This window comes from Scyliorhinus torazame, chromosome 4, assembly GCF_047496885.1.
Source record: "Scyliorhinus torazame isolate Kashiwa2021f chromosome 4, sScyTor2.1, whole genome shotgun sequence".
Lineage (NCBI taxonomy): Eukaryota > Metazoa > Chordata > Chondrichthyes > Carcharhiniformes > Scyliorhinidae > Scyliorhinus > Scyliorhinus torazame.
The window spans coordinates 132,849,879-132,870,024 of NC_092710.1; the positions used below are offsets into that span (position 1 = coordinate 132,849,879).

Below are 20,146 nucleotides of genomic sequence, written 5' to 3' on the forward strand. Positions count from 1 at the left end.
TAAAGAGACAATTCAAAGGGAGAAGGTGAGTTTCAAAGGTAAGTGGTTCAGACAATACGGAGAGGTGACTGTGAGGGGGGCTTTAGTCGGACCAGGGAGAGGGAAGTCAGACCGAGAGGGGAGGGGCTCGCACTGTGGGGGGCTTGGGTCAGACTTGGGGGAGGGGGGGGAGATCCGGTCAGACGGGACGGGACGGGGGGGGGGGGGGGGGTTGGAATCCGCTCAGATGGGGCGGGACGGGACGAGGGGAAATAAAGTCAGACAGGGGGAAATCAGGTCAGATGGGGAGGGGGGGGAAGTCAGGTCAGACGGAGGGGGGAAAGAGGGGGAGTTCAGGTCAGACGGGGGGGGGGGGGGGGGCGGGGGCGATCAGGTCAGACAGGGAGGGAAGATCAGGTGAAACGGGAGGGGGAGAAGATCAGGTCAGCCGGCGGGTGGGGAAATCAGGTCAGAAGGGGTTGGGGACATCAGGTCAGACCATACCAGGAGGAGTTCGTTTGGGTCATGTCACCAGGAGGGTTGAAGAGCTGGGCTAGACCAGGACGGAGGGGATGTAAGGTACTCCCGGGAGTGGGGAAGGGTTTGGGTCAGAATGGATCGGAGGGGGTGGGGGCGGAGGAGCTCAGGTCGGGTCTGTCCAGGAGAAAGGATAGGCTCGGGCCAGGGGACATTAGGCAGTGAGGGAGCAGGAAGCAGGGCAGTTGGGTGGAATTGGTATGGGGGGTGGTGTCTGCCAGGTATCCCGTGCGTGGCTTGGTCTGGGTGTTTAAATGGTTACTGTGGAGTCAGAACAGATTTTCTTTCCTCTAACTCTTTCTGAATAACCATCAGCATAAAACTGGCAAGATCATCCGAAGTAAGCTATTTAAATCCCATCTGTCGGATGGTTCCCAACCCAACGCAATTGTGCAGGGAAGTTAGCACTTCTGGACGATTGCTGGGTAAACCCTTACGTGGGAACTTCCTTGGGGAATTCCCCAGCACATCATTGGGGTACCCCCCAAATGCGACACTGGGGAACCCGGATGTTATGACCTAACAGGTCAGCTGAGTATTGGATTCAATCCTTAGTCTGATTTTAGCTAGCATGAGTGTTTGGGCATTATAATTAGGGTCTGTGCCCCTGACTGAGGGAAGATAAATATCTCAGCCAGTTTTCTCATTTCTAATCACTGTGCGTGATTCATCCTGGAAAGTGCAATAGGTGTGAATAAAGCAGGATTGCAAGACTAGCCTCTCTGTTATAGAAACATAGAAGATAGGAGCAGGAGGAGGCCTTTTGGCCCTTCGAGCCTGCTCCACCATTCATCACAATCAAGGCTGATCATTCAACTCAAAAGCTTAATCCTTATCATCATTGTGGGTCTTTGATGAGGTTGTATTTGGTATGTATTGACAAAGACTGCTGGAGGCAAAGCTCCCCAAGTCTCTGAGCCTGTTATTTATATTATCCTAGATCGTCCCCTGAAGTCTTTGCCTGCATCCTTGGTTCACAGAGATAAGCATTAAGCATTACCAATCACCCCAAACCCGTTCTTACTTCTCCTGGAGGTTGTGTAGGATACAAGCTCTCCCATGTGCTCTCTCAAACTCAGTAGTATGTGAACCTTCAGAAATTACCTGCTTTCTGTGCAGGTTGTCTTCCTGATTGTCTGGGTAGTTAACCCATTTCATTGATTGGTCTTCTTGTAGATACAAGTGTGCTTCTGTTTATTCTCACTGTTTCATTTCCAGTCTCTACAAGACAAGATCTCAGATGAGTTTTATCCAAAACTTGGTGATTGATCTACTTCAAAGCTCATAATTTGTCTGGTTTATAGAAGAGTTGTAGGTCTGTACAGGTTTTCCAGCTCAACAATGCACACTCCTCGTTTGGGATCGAATATAAAGTTTCTCCGATTTCTCTTCCTTTCGACCTAACTGCCCTTCAGTTAACTGCCTCCAGACCGTGGAATTGTATGGTCGCTGACTGGAGAAAGTCTTGCTTTAGCCATTGTCCTGTGTCTGAAATAACTGAGACTCCTGCTTCAGCATCTAATTTAAAGTTTATTTTAAGTCCGTTGGCAATAATGTCTTCATTCCACATCGTTGAAGCACTCTGATAAGGGAAGGTTTTCTCCATGGCTTTTCTTCGCTCGAGCCTTTCTTTGAGTTCTGTTGATGTTTCTTCCATGCTGTCCTTGTCCGCAATTTTCTTTCCAGGTGCTGGGCTCTTGGGGATTTTTCTATCATTTTTTCCACTGTCACCATCTGTTATCATTATTGTGGGTCTTAGATGAGGTTGTCCTAATGCAGAATTGAGGTTATCCATGGTCAGAATTGATAAGAGGTTGCTGAGGGCAAGGCTGTTGGTAAATTACCTTCTATTGAACATTCTGCTGACTGAGAGAAATAAAGTCACCTCATCTCCATCTTGATCAGTAGACCTCTTATTGTTAAACTGCTTCTCGTTTCTCTCACAAATGGAAATATATGCCCGGTATCTACCATTTCAAATCCCCTCAGGATTGTACATGTTTCAATAAAATCACCCCTCATTCTTCTAATCCTCAATGGGTATGGAGACAGCTTGTTCAACCTTCCTTCATAAAATAAGCTCCTCATCCCAGGAATGAGTCAATTGACCCTTCTCTGAACTGCTCCTATCTTTTTTTCAAAAAAGGCAAGCAAAACTGTGCACAGTACTTCAGATGTGATCTCACCAAGGCCCTGTACTGCTGCAGTAAAATCCCCTACTTTTATATTCTATTCCCTTTGTAATAAACACCATCATTCCATTTCCCTTCCTAATCACTCGCTGCATCTGCATACCAACGTTTTGTGATGCATGTACCAGGACACACAAATCTCTTTGTACCACCAGGTTCTGCATTCTCGCTCCAGTTAAAAAGCATTCTGCTTCGTATCACTAAGGGCGAGATTTTCTGGACCCTCCCTCAGTGTGTTTTCACGTGGCAGAGGCGACTCGCCATTGGCCACTGACGGGACCTTCCAGTCCCGCCGATGTCGACACTGTTTTGCATGGCATGCCCGCCTGGCCACCGGGAAACCTGTCGTGGGGAGGTTGCCTTTGGGTCGACCGGAAGATCCCCTGGGGGGGAAGAACTGGAAAATCCCACCTGAAGTCTACAATGAAATTTGTAAAACACTGAACAAAAAATTACCAATGCGTTCTTTAACTACAACCGGTCCGGTGGACTCTGATGGTTGGCTCAAACCAAACTTGTTAACAGCATAAACACGGAACTCATAGGATTTTTCTTCCACCAGATCAAATATAGCAAAACGTGGGGATCTTGCTGCAATCTCTTGGTTGACCCTTTGCCAAGATGTGCTGCCAGCCATGGTCTGAAAGAGAAAGCAGAATTTTATGACAGAAACTCTCTGGTTAAATCGCTGGGAGTGATACATTACTGTCAAAGAGTTTTTCACTTGCTGTTTCTGCCCGTTTTGCTTTAGAGGCAGTTGAAAGAAGATTCGCTGGGCTGATTCCTGGGTTGAAGGGATTGATTTGCAGGAAATATCGAGCAATTTGGGCCTATATAGTTTGGTGTTTAGAAGAACGAGAGGTGATCTCATTGAAACATATATAATTCTAAAGGAGGGCTTCCGGCGGGGGAAAGAGAACGATCGCATGTGGAGGAGCTCCTGGGGGGCGGGGGGAACACAGTTTTATCCAGTTTCTTGCAGAGACCTTGCGCCCAAGCGCACAAACTTGTCCGTTTGGGCCCCCCGCAACAAGAGAGTGGGGAAGAGATACTAACCCGGACCCCAAAACATTTTAATGTGGGAGACCTGGGCGCTTGGGAGTGGAGCGATCGACAAGGAGAAAGAGAGGCCCCCCCCCACTTCCGGTGACGGCCCTTGCTTTCGTTTCCCTCTTCGCACGCCGGAGAATCCTGCTCGGCTGGCGATCAGCAGCACGTACGGGCAAGAAAAATGTAATGCATATAACCACAGCTGTTTATAAATATGAGAAATGCCAATAAAAAGATTTTTTTTTTAAAAAAATAATTCTGAAGGAGCTTGGCAGGTTCGGTGCTGATAGTTCTAAATTCCCCAACTCGGGAATTCATCCTGAGGCACACAGTTTATAAATAAGTGGTCTCATTTAAGAAGGAGATGAGGGGTAATTTCTTCTCTCAGAGGGTCTTGAATTTTTGGGATTTTCCACCCGAGAGTAATGGAGGCTGAGTCATTGAACATATCCAAGGCTGCGTTCGACATATTTTTGATCTACAAAGGAGTCAAGGGTTATGAGAAACAAACCAGGAGCTAGGCCACAATCAGATCAGCCATGATCTTACTTTTTAATATGTAGAGCGGTATTCTCCGATAATGGGGCTATGTCCCCACTCCAAAACGCACGCGAATCACTCTGGACTTACCTGGAGAAAGTCCAGGGTGATTCTCCAATTTGCAGGGGGCTAACAGGGCCCCGGAGTGCCCCTCGCAGCTCCGGCTGCTGATACGGGACCCTGCACTTCCGGTCAGGGGTCCGCGCATGTGCATGACGGCGGCCTGTGTCGGCTGCCCCGCGCGACATGGCCGACCCACGCCGCGGACCGGCACCGGAAATATAGGCCGCCCCCCAGATCGCGCATGCCCGCGAATCGGTGGCCCCCGATCGGTAGCCTGCCCATTCTGGAGGCCCCCCCCCCGGGAATGATCTCACGCCCCCCCACCAGGGCGGCCACAGACTGAGTCCGCAGCCGCCACGCCGAGTTCCTGCCGGGTGGAACCATGACAAGAAAGTTGTGGACGATCTGATTCCATCCCAGATAATTGCCTATTTTAAGTGGCTGGGAATTTCTGAATATCGGCCAATGTCACTGAGCATGCTTCAGGCAACCTTGGGGCATGGGAAAGAACACTAGGAGTTGGCTGCATCTTTGGAGAAAGAACAGAATTATAGTTTAATGTTAGTGGCCTTTCATCTGTTTCTCTGTCCATCGAAGCTGCCACATTATTTCCAGCATTTTTTTCTTTAATTTAGATTTCCCGCAGCCCCAGTAATTTTCCCTTGCGCTGCATAACTGGAATTTCGGCTCCTATTCTGTACCTGAAGATGGACACAACATGGTTCAATTTTTGCCTGAGTGCAACTATTTTGAATGGTGGCCCCTTTGTGTTGCTGCCTCTTTGTAATGACTGCAGCCCCTTTCCTCAATCTGCTATAGAATTCCATAGAAAATACATCACAGCGACAGGCCATTCTACCCAATCAGTATATGCTGGTGAGAAGGCTCTTGAGCCTTCTTCCAACCTTCCTCATCGAACTATCATGATCACTTGCAAAACTCACTTTGAACAAACTTTCTACACTCACATTATACATTAACAATTTGGATGTTACTTTGATCTACTGTGATATTTATATTTGGTAAAGCAGAAGCAATATTATGAAAAAATGGTTCAAAAAATATATTGTTACAAAAACCTCGACTGTGGGGTAAATAAATACTTTATACCTTTTCAATGTAATACTTCAATGGATCTCTGCCACGTGGCTCAGGTGGATCCCAGCTGAGTACAATGTAATTCTTGCTGGTCTCAGCTACATGGACATTTGTGGGTATCCCTGGGGGTTTCACATCCCCTATGGAATAGAGATAAGAGGCAAATGGATTACTGCTACTAGAGTTTTGATCTCTATACTAAATTGCTTAAATAAAACATTACATGGATGTAGGTCATAGCACTGTCTGAAAAGAAGCACTGCTGTAGCTCTAAAGCATATACATCATGCAAGTCACTGGCTCAATCTGTGGTTGTTGTTACTGGGCTGATCCCTATTGCTCTGGCAGTAGACGTGAACAGCAGAACTACAAAGGAAAATATCCTATCCACCACATGCAAAATTCTCCATCGCGATTCAATGACTAGTGCTATATGCGCATGCCTGTGAAGTGCAGTTGAGGGCAGAATCAGGTTTTTATTGTGATATCCTGTTAGCCTGGAGAGTATTGTATATTGAATAAATGAATAAACAAATGTTGTGGTAGATTTTGACTTTGCACGAATGGTAGTGAGTAAACAGCTCATTTTGCATCTCTCCAAAGCTTTATTTCTGTTCACTTCAATGAAGTGAAAATGGTGATATGAAAAATCTACTCCAATGTGCTCCCATTAAGTTCCCTTCCACACCCCTTTCAGTGAGACAATGATCCATTTAGAGTGAAAAGATTAACCCCTATTACCTAGATATACACACGTTTATCTAACAATAACACAATAATATTTTCTATAACTTCCAGGTTCAAATAACGGGGATAAATAATGTATAGAATTGAATCTACCTTCCAGGTCATCTTGGCTTACAATGATGTGTCTGCTTTCATCAAAATAAAACGCTGAAGAAAGAAGTAACATAAAAGAAGTTATGCAGTATAGAATAAAACATCTCAGAAATCATAGTAACAAGTGGCAGAAGGATAGACACAACCATTCCAATTGGGACAAGGGATATGAGGACACGAGTGAAAAGGTAATCGAGGCTCATTTCAGAACCACTAAATTTAAACCAGAGTCATAAGAACATTCAAAATAAAAATGAAATGCAATAATCCAAGCAGTAAGTTAAACAGTTTGTTAAAAGATACATGTGGTAGCTCGAGACACACACTGGAGGCAAGAGCAGCACGGTAGCACAGTGGTTAGCACTGTTGCTTCACAGCGCCAGGGACCCGGGTTCAATTCCCAGCTTGGGTCACTGTCTGTGCGGAATCTGCACTCTCTCCCCGTGTCTGCGTGGGTTTCCTCCGGGTGCTCCTGTGTCCTCCCACAGTCCAAAAACGTGCAGGTTAGGTGGATTGGTTATGCTAATTTGCCCGGTAGTGCCCTGGGGTTGCTGGGTTATGGGGATAGGGTGGAGGTGTGGGCTTAGATAGGGAGCTCTTTCAGGGGCCGGTGTAGACACGATAGGCCGAATGGCCTCCTTCTGTATGTAAATGCTATGAATCTATGATTCCAGTAGTAAACAATAGGGGTTTATTGATGAAAGGCAAAGGCAGATAAATAACAGGCTCAGAAAACTATATACATGTCTTTAACCTCCAGCTCCCTGGTCCAGACTGTCTATGGTCCTGCTCCCAGGGCCCCGCGCAAACTCCCCATTGGCCAAGGTTCACGTGCTCCCACGCAATTGGCATCAGTCACGTGGTCAGTCAAGCTCGCCCCTTTAAAAGGGGCAAAGCTACCACACCCCTTAATATACTAGCCCAAAAACTATATACAAAAGTTACAATTGTTCAGAGAGTTCATCAAGAAGTCAATTGGTCCTGGCCCTCCCAGACCTTTGTTGTCCAGCCACAGGCTCAGCACTCATTTGGGCAATCGAGTGGTCCACAACCGATGCTATGTCAGTCAGGACCACTTCAACAATGAGTGAACTAGCCTCACCAGAATCGACAGACGCAGCTAGTTGCCCAGAAACGGGAGCACCTGGCTCCCCTTGGCTGGACCGAGTCACAGGAGTATTCACGGTGTTCGCTAGACTCATCAACTCCACATTGGAGGTCACCGCCCCTAGACTCTTTTGTGGTTAATATGCTCCTTTGCAGTCTTCATGTTAACATCGACAACATTAGCCACAATCCGTCCTTCTACCCAAGGCAAACCTGCTGTGAAATTATGGACCAAAACCAGGTCTCCCACCAAGAATGATCTGTCCTCTCTCTGCTCTGACTTCTGGCCCTTCTGGTAGGCCTGATCTGCCTCCACCCTCCCTGCCAAATTTGGAAATGCAAGATCCAATCGGGTTCTCAAACGACGGCCCATGAGCAGCTCAGCTGGTGTGACCCCCATGGTTGAATGAGGGGTTGAGTTGTGTAACAACAAAATATTAGCCAACCTCTGGCAAAGTGGTTTATCTGACTGCTTTGGATAGCATTCTTAAAAGTTTGAAAGGCCTGCTCAGCAGGATACAATACATAAGGATAGAGGGTTATCCTTATGTATTGTATGCCATTTGATCTCACAAAATGCTGGAAATCATCGCTGCTGAAGGGGTGCCATTATCCAAAACAATTGCCTCGGGAAGCCCATGAATGGCAAACACCTACCGCAGGATAACTATCTGAGGTAGTGGCCACTGAGGTAGTGGTCTCCATCTCTTGGACAGATAGCCACTGCGAGTGGGCATCTACCAGCACCAAAAACGGGCCTGCATAATCCACATGGATCCTGGTCTATGGACGCCCTGGCCAATTCCAGGGGTGAAGGGTGGTGAAAGGAGCAAAGATTGCTGCATTTGGGAAAGATGGCACTCGTTCTTCATGGCTTTGTCTATGCCTGTCCACCAGACGTAACTGCATGGCAGCATCTTCACTTTTGTCTGCCCTGGGTGGGCACTCTTAACTCTTGAAGGAGGGGCCCTATAGCTTGAGGCGGGATGACCACCCGTGAGCCCAGAGTTTTGTGCTGTCTTCAGATGTCAACTCGTCTTGACAAGTGAAGTAGGGTCTCAGCTGTTCAGACTTCTCATTTCGTCAGTCAGACTGCATCATTTATTTAACCTTTGAAAGAATAGAGTTTCTTTGGGTTCAGGTCCCTGGACACTGGTAGGGTGTCGAGGAAGTTTAGGGCTTGAGTGATCTCCTGAGGTGCCGATGGTGGCAGAATGCTTTGAGTAGGAGCAGGTGACTTATGCATCTGCATTGGCAGTTTCCTTCCCAGGCCGGTGCGGAAAAGCATATTTGTAGGCCGCCAACAGCAAGACCCACACTGCCAAGGCTATGGGCAGTATGGGCTTATCTTCCCTTAACAGACCCAACAATGGTTTGTGGTCAGTCATTATGTCAAACCGTCGATCTCACACATACTGCTGGAATTCCTACACACCGATTATAACCGCTAAGCCCTCCTTCCCAATCTGGGCATAGTTTTCTTCTGTTTCAGAAAAGGTCCTTGAGGCAAAGACAATAGGATGTTCCAAACAATCTCCCATTTTGTGGGATAAAACAGTCCCTATTCTGAAAGGGGATGCATCACATGTCAGCACGATTGGTTTTCCCGGATCAAAATGCACCAAGACGTTTGACAACTGCAATACTTGCTTCACGTTTGACGCTCCCTCCATTGCCACTGCTGATTCTTCCTTAATAGCTGGTGTAACGGTGCCAATGTTGTAGCTAAATTTGAAATAAACCTTCCATAGTAATGGACCATACCAAGGAAGGACTAAAGCCCACTGGAATTATTGGGTGTAGGGACCTTTTCTTCCAAAGGGGGTGCAATCATGTTGCATCAATGCAAAATCTTAGGTACATCATTTCAGAGGCCTGAAAAGTAAATTTTAGGTTGGCCATACATTCTCCTGGGGTAGTGCCGGTGACTAGCATGTCATCAAGGTAAATCATCACCTTGGGAATCCCCTGGAGTAGATTTTCCATCATGCGCTGGAAGATTGTGCAGGCTGAAGCAATGCCAAACAGCACTCTGGTCTGGAAGAGGCCTTCGTGGATATTGATTGTAGCAATTTCTGAGAATCTTCATCCAACTCTAGTTACAGGTAGACGAGACGGACGTCCAATTTTGAATAGGTGAGGTGTCCCGCCAGCTTGGTGTAGAGATCTTCGATTTGGGGAAATCAGATACCGATTGACCTGGGCAGCTTGATTTATGGTCATCTTATAGTCCCCACAAATCCTTATCGACCGATCAGGTTTCAGGGCAGGGACTATCGGCACAACACATTCTGAAAACTCAACTGGCTTGATCATACCCAGATCTTCCGATCTCTTTAGCTCTAGTTCAATCTTCTGATGCAATGGTATGGCACTGGTCTGGCTCTGAAGAATTTAGGTGTCAAATCTGGGTTGACATATGTCTTGGTTTATACACCCTTCATCCGACCCGATTCTTTGTGGAAGATATCTTCAACCCTCCTTAAGACATCTTGGAGGACGCAGTCAAATGTTGTGAACATTTTCAACCAATTGAGCCTGATGTTCTGCAACCAGTCTGTTTACTGGGTCTATTACTTTGAACAACAACCAAAGGCAGATTGACCTCCTACCCACTATAGGCCACTGGGGCATTGGCGGCTTTGAGGATCTTCAAAATCTCTCCTGTGCATGTCGAAAGTATGGCTGTAGTAGTCTTTAAGCTTAAGGACCGCGTTCCTGCATGAAGATATTGGAAGGTCTGCTTACCCACTGTGGTCACCGAAGCCCTAGTGTCAACTTCCATTTTAAGGAGTCCACCATTTACCCTTAAGACAATTTCAATTGGAGCTGTTTTATTCAATTGGACTACAATTCAACCAATGCATTGCATGCTCTTCTTCTGAGCCCTTCTACAGTATGTTCATTGTGCTGCCGACTGCTGCAGCAATTTTGTTTTGCAATGGTGCACTTTGCCTCACATGCTTGAATTTGCTCCCTTTAGTTGCAATGGAAACGCACAAACCCCCAAATGTGGCAGGTCTCCTAGAGATGGTCCCGCTGCAAAGAAAGCAGTACACCTCAGATTCGACTTGGCGCCCCAATTCCATCCCTCTTCTTGGGTCTCAGTCCTGTCCCGAAGACCATATGTGCCTCTGAACTGTGCCAGAGACATCACACCAATATTGCCCCATACTTGGTTAACCTCCCATTCAAACACACTTTGAAGCTCAGTGGAACTTTTTCAGAACACAGCTGAGCTCTCTCAATTGTTTTTTTCCAATGTAGTTGTGGTCGCCACCAAAAGCTCCTACTGAATATTAAGGTTATTGATCCCACAAACCAGCTGGTCACACAACATGTCACTAAGCGCGGTCCCAAACTCACAATGCTCAGCAAGCTGGCGAAGTTTGGCTATGGAAGCTGACACAGACTCTTTAATGGCCCCTCACTGCAGAATTAAACTTATAACGTTGGAGAATAATCGTGGGCCTTGGGTTGTAATGTTCTTTAACCAGTTTCACTATCTGGTTGAATGTCTTTGAGTCGGGTGCCTCCATGAATGTGGGGTTCCTAATCAAATTGTAGGTCTGGGGCCCGCAAACTGTCAAATGTATCACCTTCTGCTTGTCCTTGCTTGTGATTTCATTCGCGGTAAAGAAGAAACTGAATCATTTGATGTACTGACACCATGACTCAAACCCTTGGTCAAGTGGGTCCAGTTTCCAATGATAGGCACTTCCACTCACGGTTTAAATGATTCCAACTCTTGCTGGAGCTTCTCTACTTTCTCAACTGTTCCTCCTTCCCACCTCGATTCATGACAACTGTCGACTATGATCAACGTTTTTTACCTCATCACCAATTGGTAGTTGGAGACATATACTGGAGGTGTCCAGTAGTTTTGGGGTTTATTGATGAAAGGCAAAGGACAATGTACAACAGGGGCGGGATTCTCCCCTACCCACCAGGGCAGGCAGTCCCAGGGCTGAGGAGAGGTGTGAACCTCTCCGGCGTCGGGCCGCCCGGAAGGTGCGGAATCCTCCGCACCTTCAGGGGCTAGGCCGGCACCGGCGGGGTTGGCACCACGCCAAGCGGCGCCGAAGGGCCTCTGCATGCCGGTGTGAGTTGGCGCATGCGAGGGAGCACCAGCATGTGCTGGCATCATCCAAGCGAATGCGCAGGGGGTTTGTCTCCGCACCGGCAATGGCGGAGGTCCACAGCAGCCGGTGCGGAGGGAAAGAGTGCCCCCACGGCACAGGCCCGCCCGAGAATCGGTGGGCTCCGATCGCAGGCCAGGCAACTGTTGGGCATTCCCCTGGGCCAGATCCCTCCGCGCCCCCCTTCCCCCCCCAACCCCCCCCGAGGACCCCGGAGGCCACCCGCGCAGCCAGGTCCCGTCGGTAAGTCCCTACTCTAATTTACGCCGGCGAGACCGGCCGAAAATGGACGGCAACTCGGCCCATCACGGGCCGGAGAATCGCCGGGGGGTAGGGGGGGGGCACTGCCAGCGGCCGCCGACCGGAGCCACGCGATACCCGCCCCCGGCCAAAACTTGGCAGCCGGCGGGGGCGGGATTCATGCCGTCCCATGGCAATTCTCCGGCCTGGCGGGGGTTCGGAGAATCCGGCCCCAGATCTTTACTCTTCCGCTCCCTCATCCACACTGCCCGGGGTCATGCTCCCAGGGCTCCACACAAACTCCCCATTGGCTGGGGTTCGTGAGCTCTCGCGTGATTGGCCCCAGGCAGGTCATGTGGTCAGTTGAGTCACACACACCCTTAAAGGGGCCATGCTATCACAAATTATTAATTTTTTTAATATGATGAAGCTGTGCAGGTTCCCCACATATCATGGCATTCTAAAAGGGGGACATGGGGCTGGATTCTCCGTTTCAGTGACAAAGTGTTGACGCCAGCGGACCATGTTTGGTCTTTTGCAACCAAACATTCTGCGTGAAACCCTCACCGATTCCGTCCGGTGAGGGGCTAGCAGCAGCGCCAGTTGAAACGTCCGGAGAATGGCCGGGTCCCTGGCTGCGCATACGCACAGCTGATGACGTGTAGCGGTCGCGCCGTACAACATGGTGCCGGCTGTTCACAGACCCGACCCGCCTTCCGCGACCCCACAGCCCACCCCCTGGCCACCCTCCACCAGTACCTCCTGCACACACTGAAGCCCCCCCGGCCAGTGGCACAGATCCCAGCAGATTGCGTTGGCGCTGGACACAGATCACACGTGTCCCACGCAGTCGGAAACTCGGCCCATTGGGGCCGGAGCATCGCGGGAGGGCCGGCCGCTAACGCAGCAATGCCGCGCGATGCGATGACGCCATTTCTGAGGGGGCGGTGCATGGATGGCCGGCGTCAAACGATTTGGTCGTCAGAGTCGATTCTCTGCCTGATCGCCGACGGAGAATCCAGCCCATGCAGTTGCACTTCCGTCCATTGCACTTCCCAAAAATAAAGGAGTTATAGCAGGAAAGAGGGCCTGATGTCCAATCCCCACCTCGCAGGACTCCTAAGAAATTCTCTTTCCTCCCCCTCCACTTTCCCTCAAGTAGGGGTACTCAACTGCTTGACTGCCCCACCATATTAGAATGACAGAAGAAGCTGGACCAAAAAAAAACTATCTAATTTTCCGCCAGCAGTAGAATAGGGTTGGAAGTGCATAAAAGGGCCAAGGTAAGAATTTGTTAACAGCTCTGTTCATGGACCTAGCTACTCCCGTCCCCCCTCCCCACTCTTCTGGTCCCACAAATGAGTTGATATTTTCCAGGCTCACCGTGGTGGGTCCCACCACAGTGTGGATGTGGCGGGCCAGACAAAAGTCCATGCATGTTCGCCAGGAGCGACCAATCCTGGCTGTGGGCAGGACCAGAAAATCCTGCCCAAAGCGTGGAAGAAGCATAGAAAATCTTCAATTCACTTTAAAGAGAAACACTTCAGGTCTCTTTAATGAGACACCGCCTCTTTCTATCGGGATACAGCAGATGCCCATTGCAGCACCATTGTGTGAAATCCTGTGCTCTTGCTGGTGGTGAACTGGGGGGCAAGAAGCACATGTACTGTGGTGGGATGTTGGCGACCCCACACTGTTGTCTTCCTGCCTCTACCTGAATTAAGTCCTGGGTAGAAAGGCTCCTGGTCGCCGTAACTGGCCCACCACCAATTGAGGTCCTCAGGTGGCCGATTAAGAACCTCTTCATTACAAATGACATTATGAATTTTGACAATTGTCACAATTTCACCATTAGGCTACACCTATTACTTGATGCACAACCACTCCGTGCGGTTTGATGAATTCACAATTCCAGCCCCTGTATAATAGGTACACCGAAACAGCATTCTAACTGTATACAGTCAGTGGTCAATAAAGATTGCCCTGTGGTGCTGCTTGTTGCAGACCTGACTACCAAACACAGTATATATTTTAAGAAACGATTAAGATAGCTCAATTTCCCAAAAGATAATGGGCTTTTCTATTAGTCTGTGACATTCCTTGTTTATTGCTGCAAATCACTAGAAGTGAGTTGCCAAGAAACGGCGAAAATTGCATTGAAAGTTTGGATATTTGGTGGGGGAGGAGGTTTAGGGGGGTTCAGTCTCCTTCCAGATGTCAGTGCAAGAGGCCCTAGCAACATGTTTTACTGCTTTCCTTTCCATTCATACATTCTGACAGTGGGTCAGAAATACTCCCTGCAGCAATCATCACCATGACAACCTGAAATCTTACTGCCAACAAAAGAAGTGTTGCAAATGTATTATTTTTGAACTAGGACTCATTGAAGTACCCCCATTTTCCACACTTCAACACAAACATAGCTTGGAATGACTCGAATGACAAGTTATTTTACATTTTTCTCACTGGAGCGAAGAAGGCAGAGAGGTGGCTTGATAGAGGTATACAAGGTGATGAGAGGCATGGATAGAGTGGATAGCCAGAGACTTTTCCCCAGGGTGGAAATCGCTGTCACGAGGGGACATAATTTTAAGGTGATTGGAGGAAGGTATAGGGGAGATGTCAGAGGTAGGTTCTTTACACAGAGAGTGGTGGGTGTGTGGAATGCACTGCCAGCAGAGGTGGTGGAGTCAGAGTCATTCGGGGCATTTAAGCGACTCTTTGACAGGCACATGGACTGCAGTAAATTGAAGGGCTGTAGGTTAGGTTGACCTTAGATTAGGATAAATGGTCGGCACAACATTGTGGGCTAAAGGGCCTGTACTGTGCTGTACTGTTCTATGTTCTATGTGTATGACCATAACTTAATTTAAATAATCGGTTGGGTTTTCCTCCCACAAATGAAACTGAAATGTGGAGAGACATTTGCCACAATTTAACGGGGAAAGTTCCAAGTGTCATATCGGGCGCGTCTTCCTGGATGCTTCCCGATGGCTGAACCGACGAAAACCATCTCCCGTATGCACTTGTGGGCTGTGGCTTGGGAAATTCCACACAAGTCCCCTCTCGAGCCCTGGAATGACCCTGTTGCATTAAAGGTACGGCTGCGGTAACCTTCACGGCCACCGGGAGCGGGTGTCCTCGTCCTCCACGAGGTGCCAAGTCCGCAAGGACATAGCACAGGTGCTGCATTGTCTCCTTGTTGAGATGGAACCTCCTGCGACACATGCTGCCCGTCATCCTTGAATGACCAATGACGCCTCTATACCTTGGACTATCACTGGGATTCCCCTCTGGGTTCCTCCTTGGTCTGATGGGTGGCCGGGTCTGCAGTGTGTGCGGCGGCCCCTGCACATCGGGTGCCGCCTCCAGCCTGCATTGGCGCTGCTGCCATTTTCTCCGGTGTCTGATTGCCTGGGCTACCACTGGCACCATGAGGGCTGCCACTGTGGGGCCAACAGCACCATCAACCTTGGTTGCTATAAGGAATTGGAGAAGGAGAGAGAGACCGATAATCAGCTAGGGCTTCCGCCCCAGAACCCTCATATCCCCCGGGCCTCCCCCGCCTTACGTGTCCCGCCTTCTCTCAAAGTGCCATTCACCAGGCCGGTTGTACAGGAGGACCCTGCTTTGCACACTCAGGAGCCGCTAGAACCCAGATGCATGATGGGAACATTAGTGTGTCCTTGTTCAGGTGTCCTCCCTTAATCCACACACTCACCCTTTGGTTACAGGGATATCCCCACTGCTGAAGCCAGCTCGTGTGTGTTTGTTTGTTGGCTGCTGCCTCGATGATGCTGACGCTTCTAGAGTCAGGCAAAGTGTTCAGACTTCAAAGTTTGGTTGAAATGCGATGCAATAATCATCATCCGAGATGTGGCACGTGTACCCATGCGAAGCCACTTGAGGTTTGCGAACTGCTCTCACAACTAACAATGCCAATTCCTTATTCGCAGTACCCTTAATCTGTGCAGCCACAGACTGCCCACAACCAAAGGGGGGTAAAGTGACCTTCAGCATATAACTATGAACAGGGCTCTGTCCTGGAAGTGTTTGGTAGGACAGGCAGGCAGCAGCTGTGGTTGCCCCAGTTATGAGTCTGCAAAATATTGGAGGCTAGTCTGTAGGCCCTGCACACTCCCAGCTCAGGGGTAAACCTGACCTATGCCATCCAGCCCCCCTCGCCTAATCCCGTCCTCTCCTGAGGGATCGTTTTCCCCCCTCCCTCCGAGCACTGGGGCAACAGCTCCATGCTGCAAGCCGGGGATTGAAAATAGCTACTCATCTCCTCAGCAGCCATTACATTAGCTTCCTATTTTTAAATAGGAGTGCTAAATGGCGCCCCGCAACCTCTCACTGGGGTGTCGGTTAGTTTCTGGAAGGCCATTAGATTGGGCTTCCAGCTCATTACTGAGATGGAGATTGCTCTTCATCGGTCTCAACTGGTAGTTCGCTACATCTGGCCAGGATCCGGAATGCGCCAACGGGATCAGGCCGGTTAGATCGCAAACCAAGACGTACCCGGCGTCCTCTGTTGTCCCACCCATTCATGCTGCTGTTGCAATATCTGAAACCTAAAATTCTGGCTCTTCTTTTATCGACAAAAATATAAAATATTCCTTCATGAGAACAGATTAAGCATGCAATTACCTGATAATGTCTGTGGATGTAAGATACTCACTTTGCAGCCTGGCCAAATCAGCAGGATCAAGGGCTGTCACTGCATCTGTGGCTCTGGAAGGTCTGCTGATGCCACTGTTGTTTACTGCTCGCACACGGAAAATATAGGAACGTCCTTCAAACAGGCCAGTCACGGGATATTTGCAAATTTTAACTGGGGCATCATTGCACTGGATCCAATTGTCAGTTCCGGCTTCACACCTTCAAAAAGAATGGTAACGTTTATATAATTCTGTGAGAAGCACAAACATCTACATAAAACCCCTGAGGCAAATCCGGAATGCCAAAGACACATTTCATTGTTAAACTGACATAACGGGCTGGATTCTCCGGTCCCCAAGCCGCGGGTTTCTCGGAAGCACGCCATTCGCAGGCGGCGGGATTCTCTACTCCTGCCGTTTGCCAATGGGATTTCTCATTAAAGCCACCCCACGCCGCTGAGAAACCTGTGGGTGGGGGTGCGCTGCCAGCGGGAAAAAGAATCCAGCCAGAGAATGCCGGCCAACATGTTTCTTGTTATCCCTAAATAACAAATGAGTCCATATTTTCTTCCACCATATTAATATTAAAAACTAGTTATGTGCATGACAACTGCAGAACTGTTGAATTCCATTGGCTGGTGACCAGAAAATTGTACTAATTTGTCAACAATACCTTACTGACCATCCCGTACTCCCATTCTCCCCCTCCTGCTACAGCATACATTCAACTCTGACAATGTGTGGTGGTACTGATCACAGAAAAAAACCAATGCTCAGCGCTAAGGAACAGGGGCTGTTCATGTTCTCAATCTGGGACACACAGAATTGGAAGGAGCTAAGTTCAAATTCTATAAAGGGATATTTGGATGGAGGAATCGCTCTTGATTTGAATTATTTGCCTCCTAAAAGCATTGCAAATTTGGGCACTATTAGTGGTTTCAGAGCAGACTACACTGTCATCGGAATAGTTATAGGACCCAGGGAGAACCTTCAGAGATTTGAGGAAACTGATCATAGAATTGTATGCTATATTTTGTATTTGGGTGAATTCTTCGCCTCCCCAGCTGCATGTTTCTCGATGGCATGCCATCACTGGCCGCAGGATACATCATTACCACCGCTGGCCAATAGGATTTCCAATTGTAGGCACCCCAAACTGCTGGGAAATCCACGGTCAGGCGTGTGCTGCTGGGGGAACAGAGAATCCCGCTGGCGGAGAATTCACCCCAATGTCTCACATTCTTCATAACAAAATGAATATCACACATCTCTGCATTACGTTCCATCTTCCATTTGCCCACCCATTCCACCAATACCTACACTATCATCTTCATATTTTACAATTCCTCCAAGATTCGCATCATCTGCAAATTATTCCCTGTCTATCAAGGTTGAGGCCATTAAAATATAATTCAGGAACAGATGGCAGAGTGGCACAAGTGGTTAGCACTGCTGCCTCACAGCGCCGAGGACCCGGGTTCGATCCCAGCCCCAGGTCACTGTCAGTGGATTTTGCACATTCTCCCCAGTTCTGCAGGGTTGGTTGATTGGCCATGCTAAATTGTCCCTTAATTGGAAAAAAAGTAATTGGTTACTCTAAATTTAAAAAAAAATATGATGTGGAGATGCCAGCGTTGGACTGGGGTGAGCACAGTAAGAAGTCTTACAACACCAGGTTAAAGTCCAACAGGTTTGTTTCAAACACTAGCTTTCGGAGCACTGCTCCTTCCACCGGTGAATCACCTGAAGGAAGGTGAAAATATAGATCAGGAACAATAGGTGTCCTAACATCAATCCTTGAGGAACTCCACTATAAATCTTCCTCCAGTATTGCCACTTTTATTCTAATTTTGTTCACACGTCTGTTGTGCGGCACTTTATCACATGCCTTCCATGTACGTCAACAGCATTACCCTCATCAACTCCCACTGTTATCTCATCAAAAAACTCAAGCGAGTTAAACATGATTTACCCTTAACAAATCTTTGCTGACTTTCTTTAATAAATGAATGAAATGAAAATCGCTTATTGTCACAAGTAGGCTTCAAATGACGTTACTGTGAAAAGCCCCTAGTCGCCACATTCCGGTGCCTGTTCGGGGAGGCTGGTACGGGAATTGAACCGTGCTGCTGGCCTGCCTTGGTCTGCTTTCAAAGCCAACGATTTAGCCCTGTGCTAAACCAGCTTAATTAAGGAAAACCAGCATGGATTTGTTGAAGGGCAAAGTGTGTGGTTTTTTAAAAAATAATTTTTATTTAAGGTTTTCATAAAATATCAATAACAAAATGAGAAAGAAAAAAGAACCCAACAGGGTTAAGTACAAAACACAATCTAAAAAAGCAACCCCCCCAAACCCCTCCCCCCCTGTACCTAAATAATAAATTAACATTAACACCCCGACTTAAGACAACAGGGGCGAAATTCTCACCCAACGGCGGGACGTCCGCCGGCTGGCGCCAAAGACGACGCCAATCAGACGGGCATCGTGCCGGTCCAAAGGTGCGGAATGCTCCGCATCTTTGGCGGCCTAGCCCCAACATTGAGGGGCTAGGCTGACGCCGGAGGGATTTCCGCCCCGCCAGCTGGCGGAAATGGCGTTTGTTGCCCCGCCAGCTGGCGCGGAATTCGGCTCATGCGCGGGAGCGTCAGCGGCCGCTGGCAGTTTCCCGGCGCATGCGCGGGAGCGTCAGCGGCCGCTGGCAGTTTCCCGCGCATGCGCAGTGGGGAGAGTCTCTTTCGCCTCCGCCATGGTGGAGACCGTGGCGGAGGCGGAAGGGAAAGAGTGCCCCCACGGCACAGGCCCGCCCGCGGATCGGTGGGCCCCGATCGCGGGCCAGGCCACCGTGGGGGCACCCCCCGGGGTCAGATCGCCCCGCAACCCCCCCCCCCCCAGGACCCCAGAGCCCGCCCACGCCGCCTGGTCCCGCCGGTAAATACCAGGTTTGATTTACGCCGGCGGGACAGGCAATTTCTGGGCGGGACTTCGGCCCATCCGGGCCGGAGAATCCAGCGGGGGGTCCCGCCAACCTGCGCGGCCCGATTCCCACCCCCGCCCAATCTCCGGTACCGGAGACTTCGGCGGGGGCGGGATTCACGGCGGCCAACGGCCATTCTCCGACCCGGCGGGGGGGTCGGAGAATGACGCCCTAGGTGTATACACCCCCTCAGACCCTTCCAGTGTAAATAACATAAATAAAAATAAAATAAACCCCCACCACCCGAGCTGCTGCTGCCATTGTCCAATGTCTATCGTTCTGCCAGAAAGTCTAAGAACGGTTGCCACCGCCTAAAGAACCCTTGTACCGACCCTCTCAAGGCGAATTTCACCCTCTCCAATTTAATGAACCCTGCCATATCGCTGATCCAGGATTCCACGCTTGGGGGCCTCGTATCTTTCCACTGAAGGAGAATCCTTCGCCGGGCTACCAGGGACGCAAAGGCCAGAATTCCAGCCTCTTTCGCCTCCTGCACTCCCGGCTCCTCTGCCACCCCAAATATTGCGAGCCCCCAGCCCGGTTTGACCCTGGATCCTACCACCCTCGACACCGTCCTCGCTACGCCCTTCCAAAATTCCTCCAGCGCTGGGCATGCCCAGAACATATGGGTGTGATTTGCTGGGCTCCCTGAGCACCTAACACACCTGTCCCCACCCCCAAAGAACCTGCTCATCCTTGTCCCGGTCATGTGTGCCCTGTGCAGC

The 20,146-nt window shown here is 49.2% G+C and overlaps 1 protein-coding gene across 6 annotated transcripts in view; it reads right to left on the reverse strand.

Moving 5' to 3' along the window:
* myom2b (myomesin 2b) overlaps positions 1–20,146 on the reverse strand; it is a 190,222-nt gene that overhangs the window by 106,281 nt on the left and 63,795 nt on the right. For all 6 annotated transcript variants that reach the window (XM_072498615.1, XM_072498614.1, XM_072498616.1 and 3 more), the window contains 4 exons: positions 16,467–16,666; positions 6,300–6,353; positions 5,472–5,599; positions 3,165–3,348 (listed from right to left, as the gene is read on the reverse strand). In XM_072498615.1, the coding sequence (XP_072354716.1) occupies positions 3,165–3,348; positions 5,472–5,599; positions 6,300–6,353; positions 16,467–16,666 (566 nt within the window). The remainder of the gene's footprint in view (positions 1–3,164; positions 3,349–5,471; positions 5,600–6,299; positions 6,354–16,466; positions 16,667–20,146) is intronic.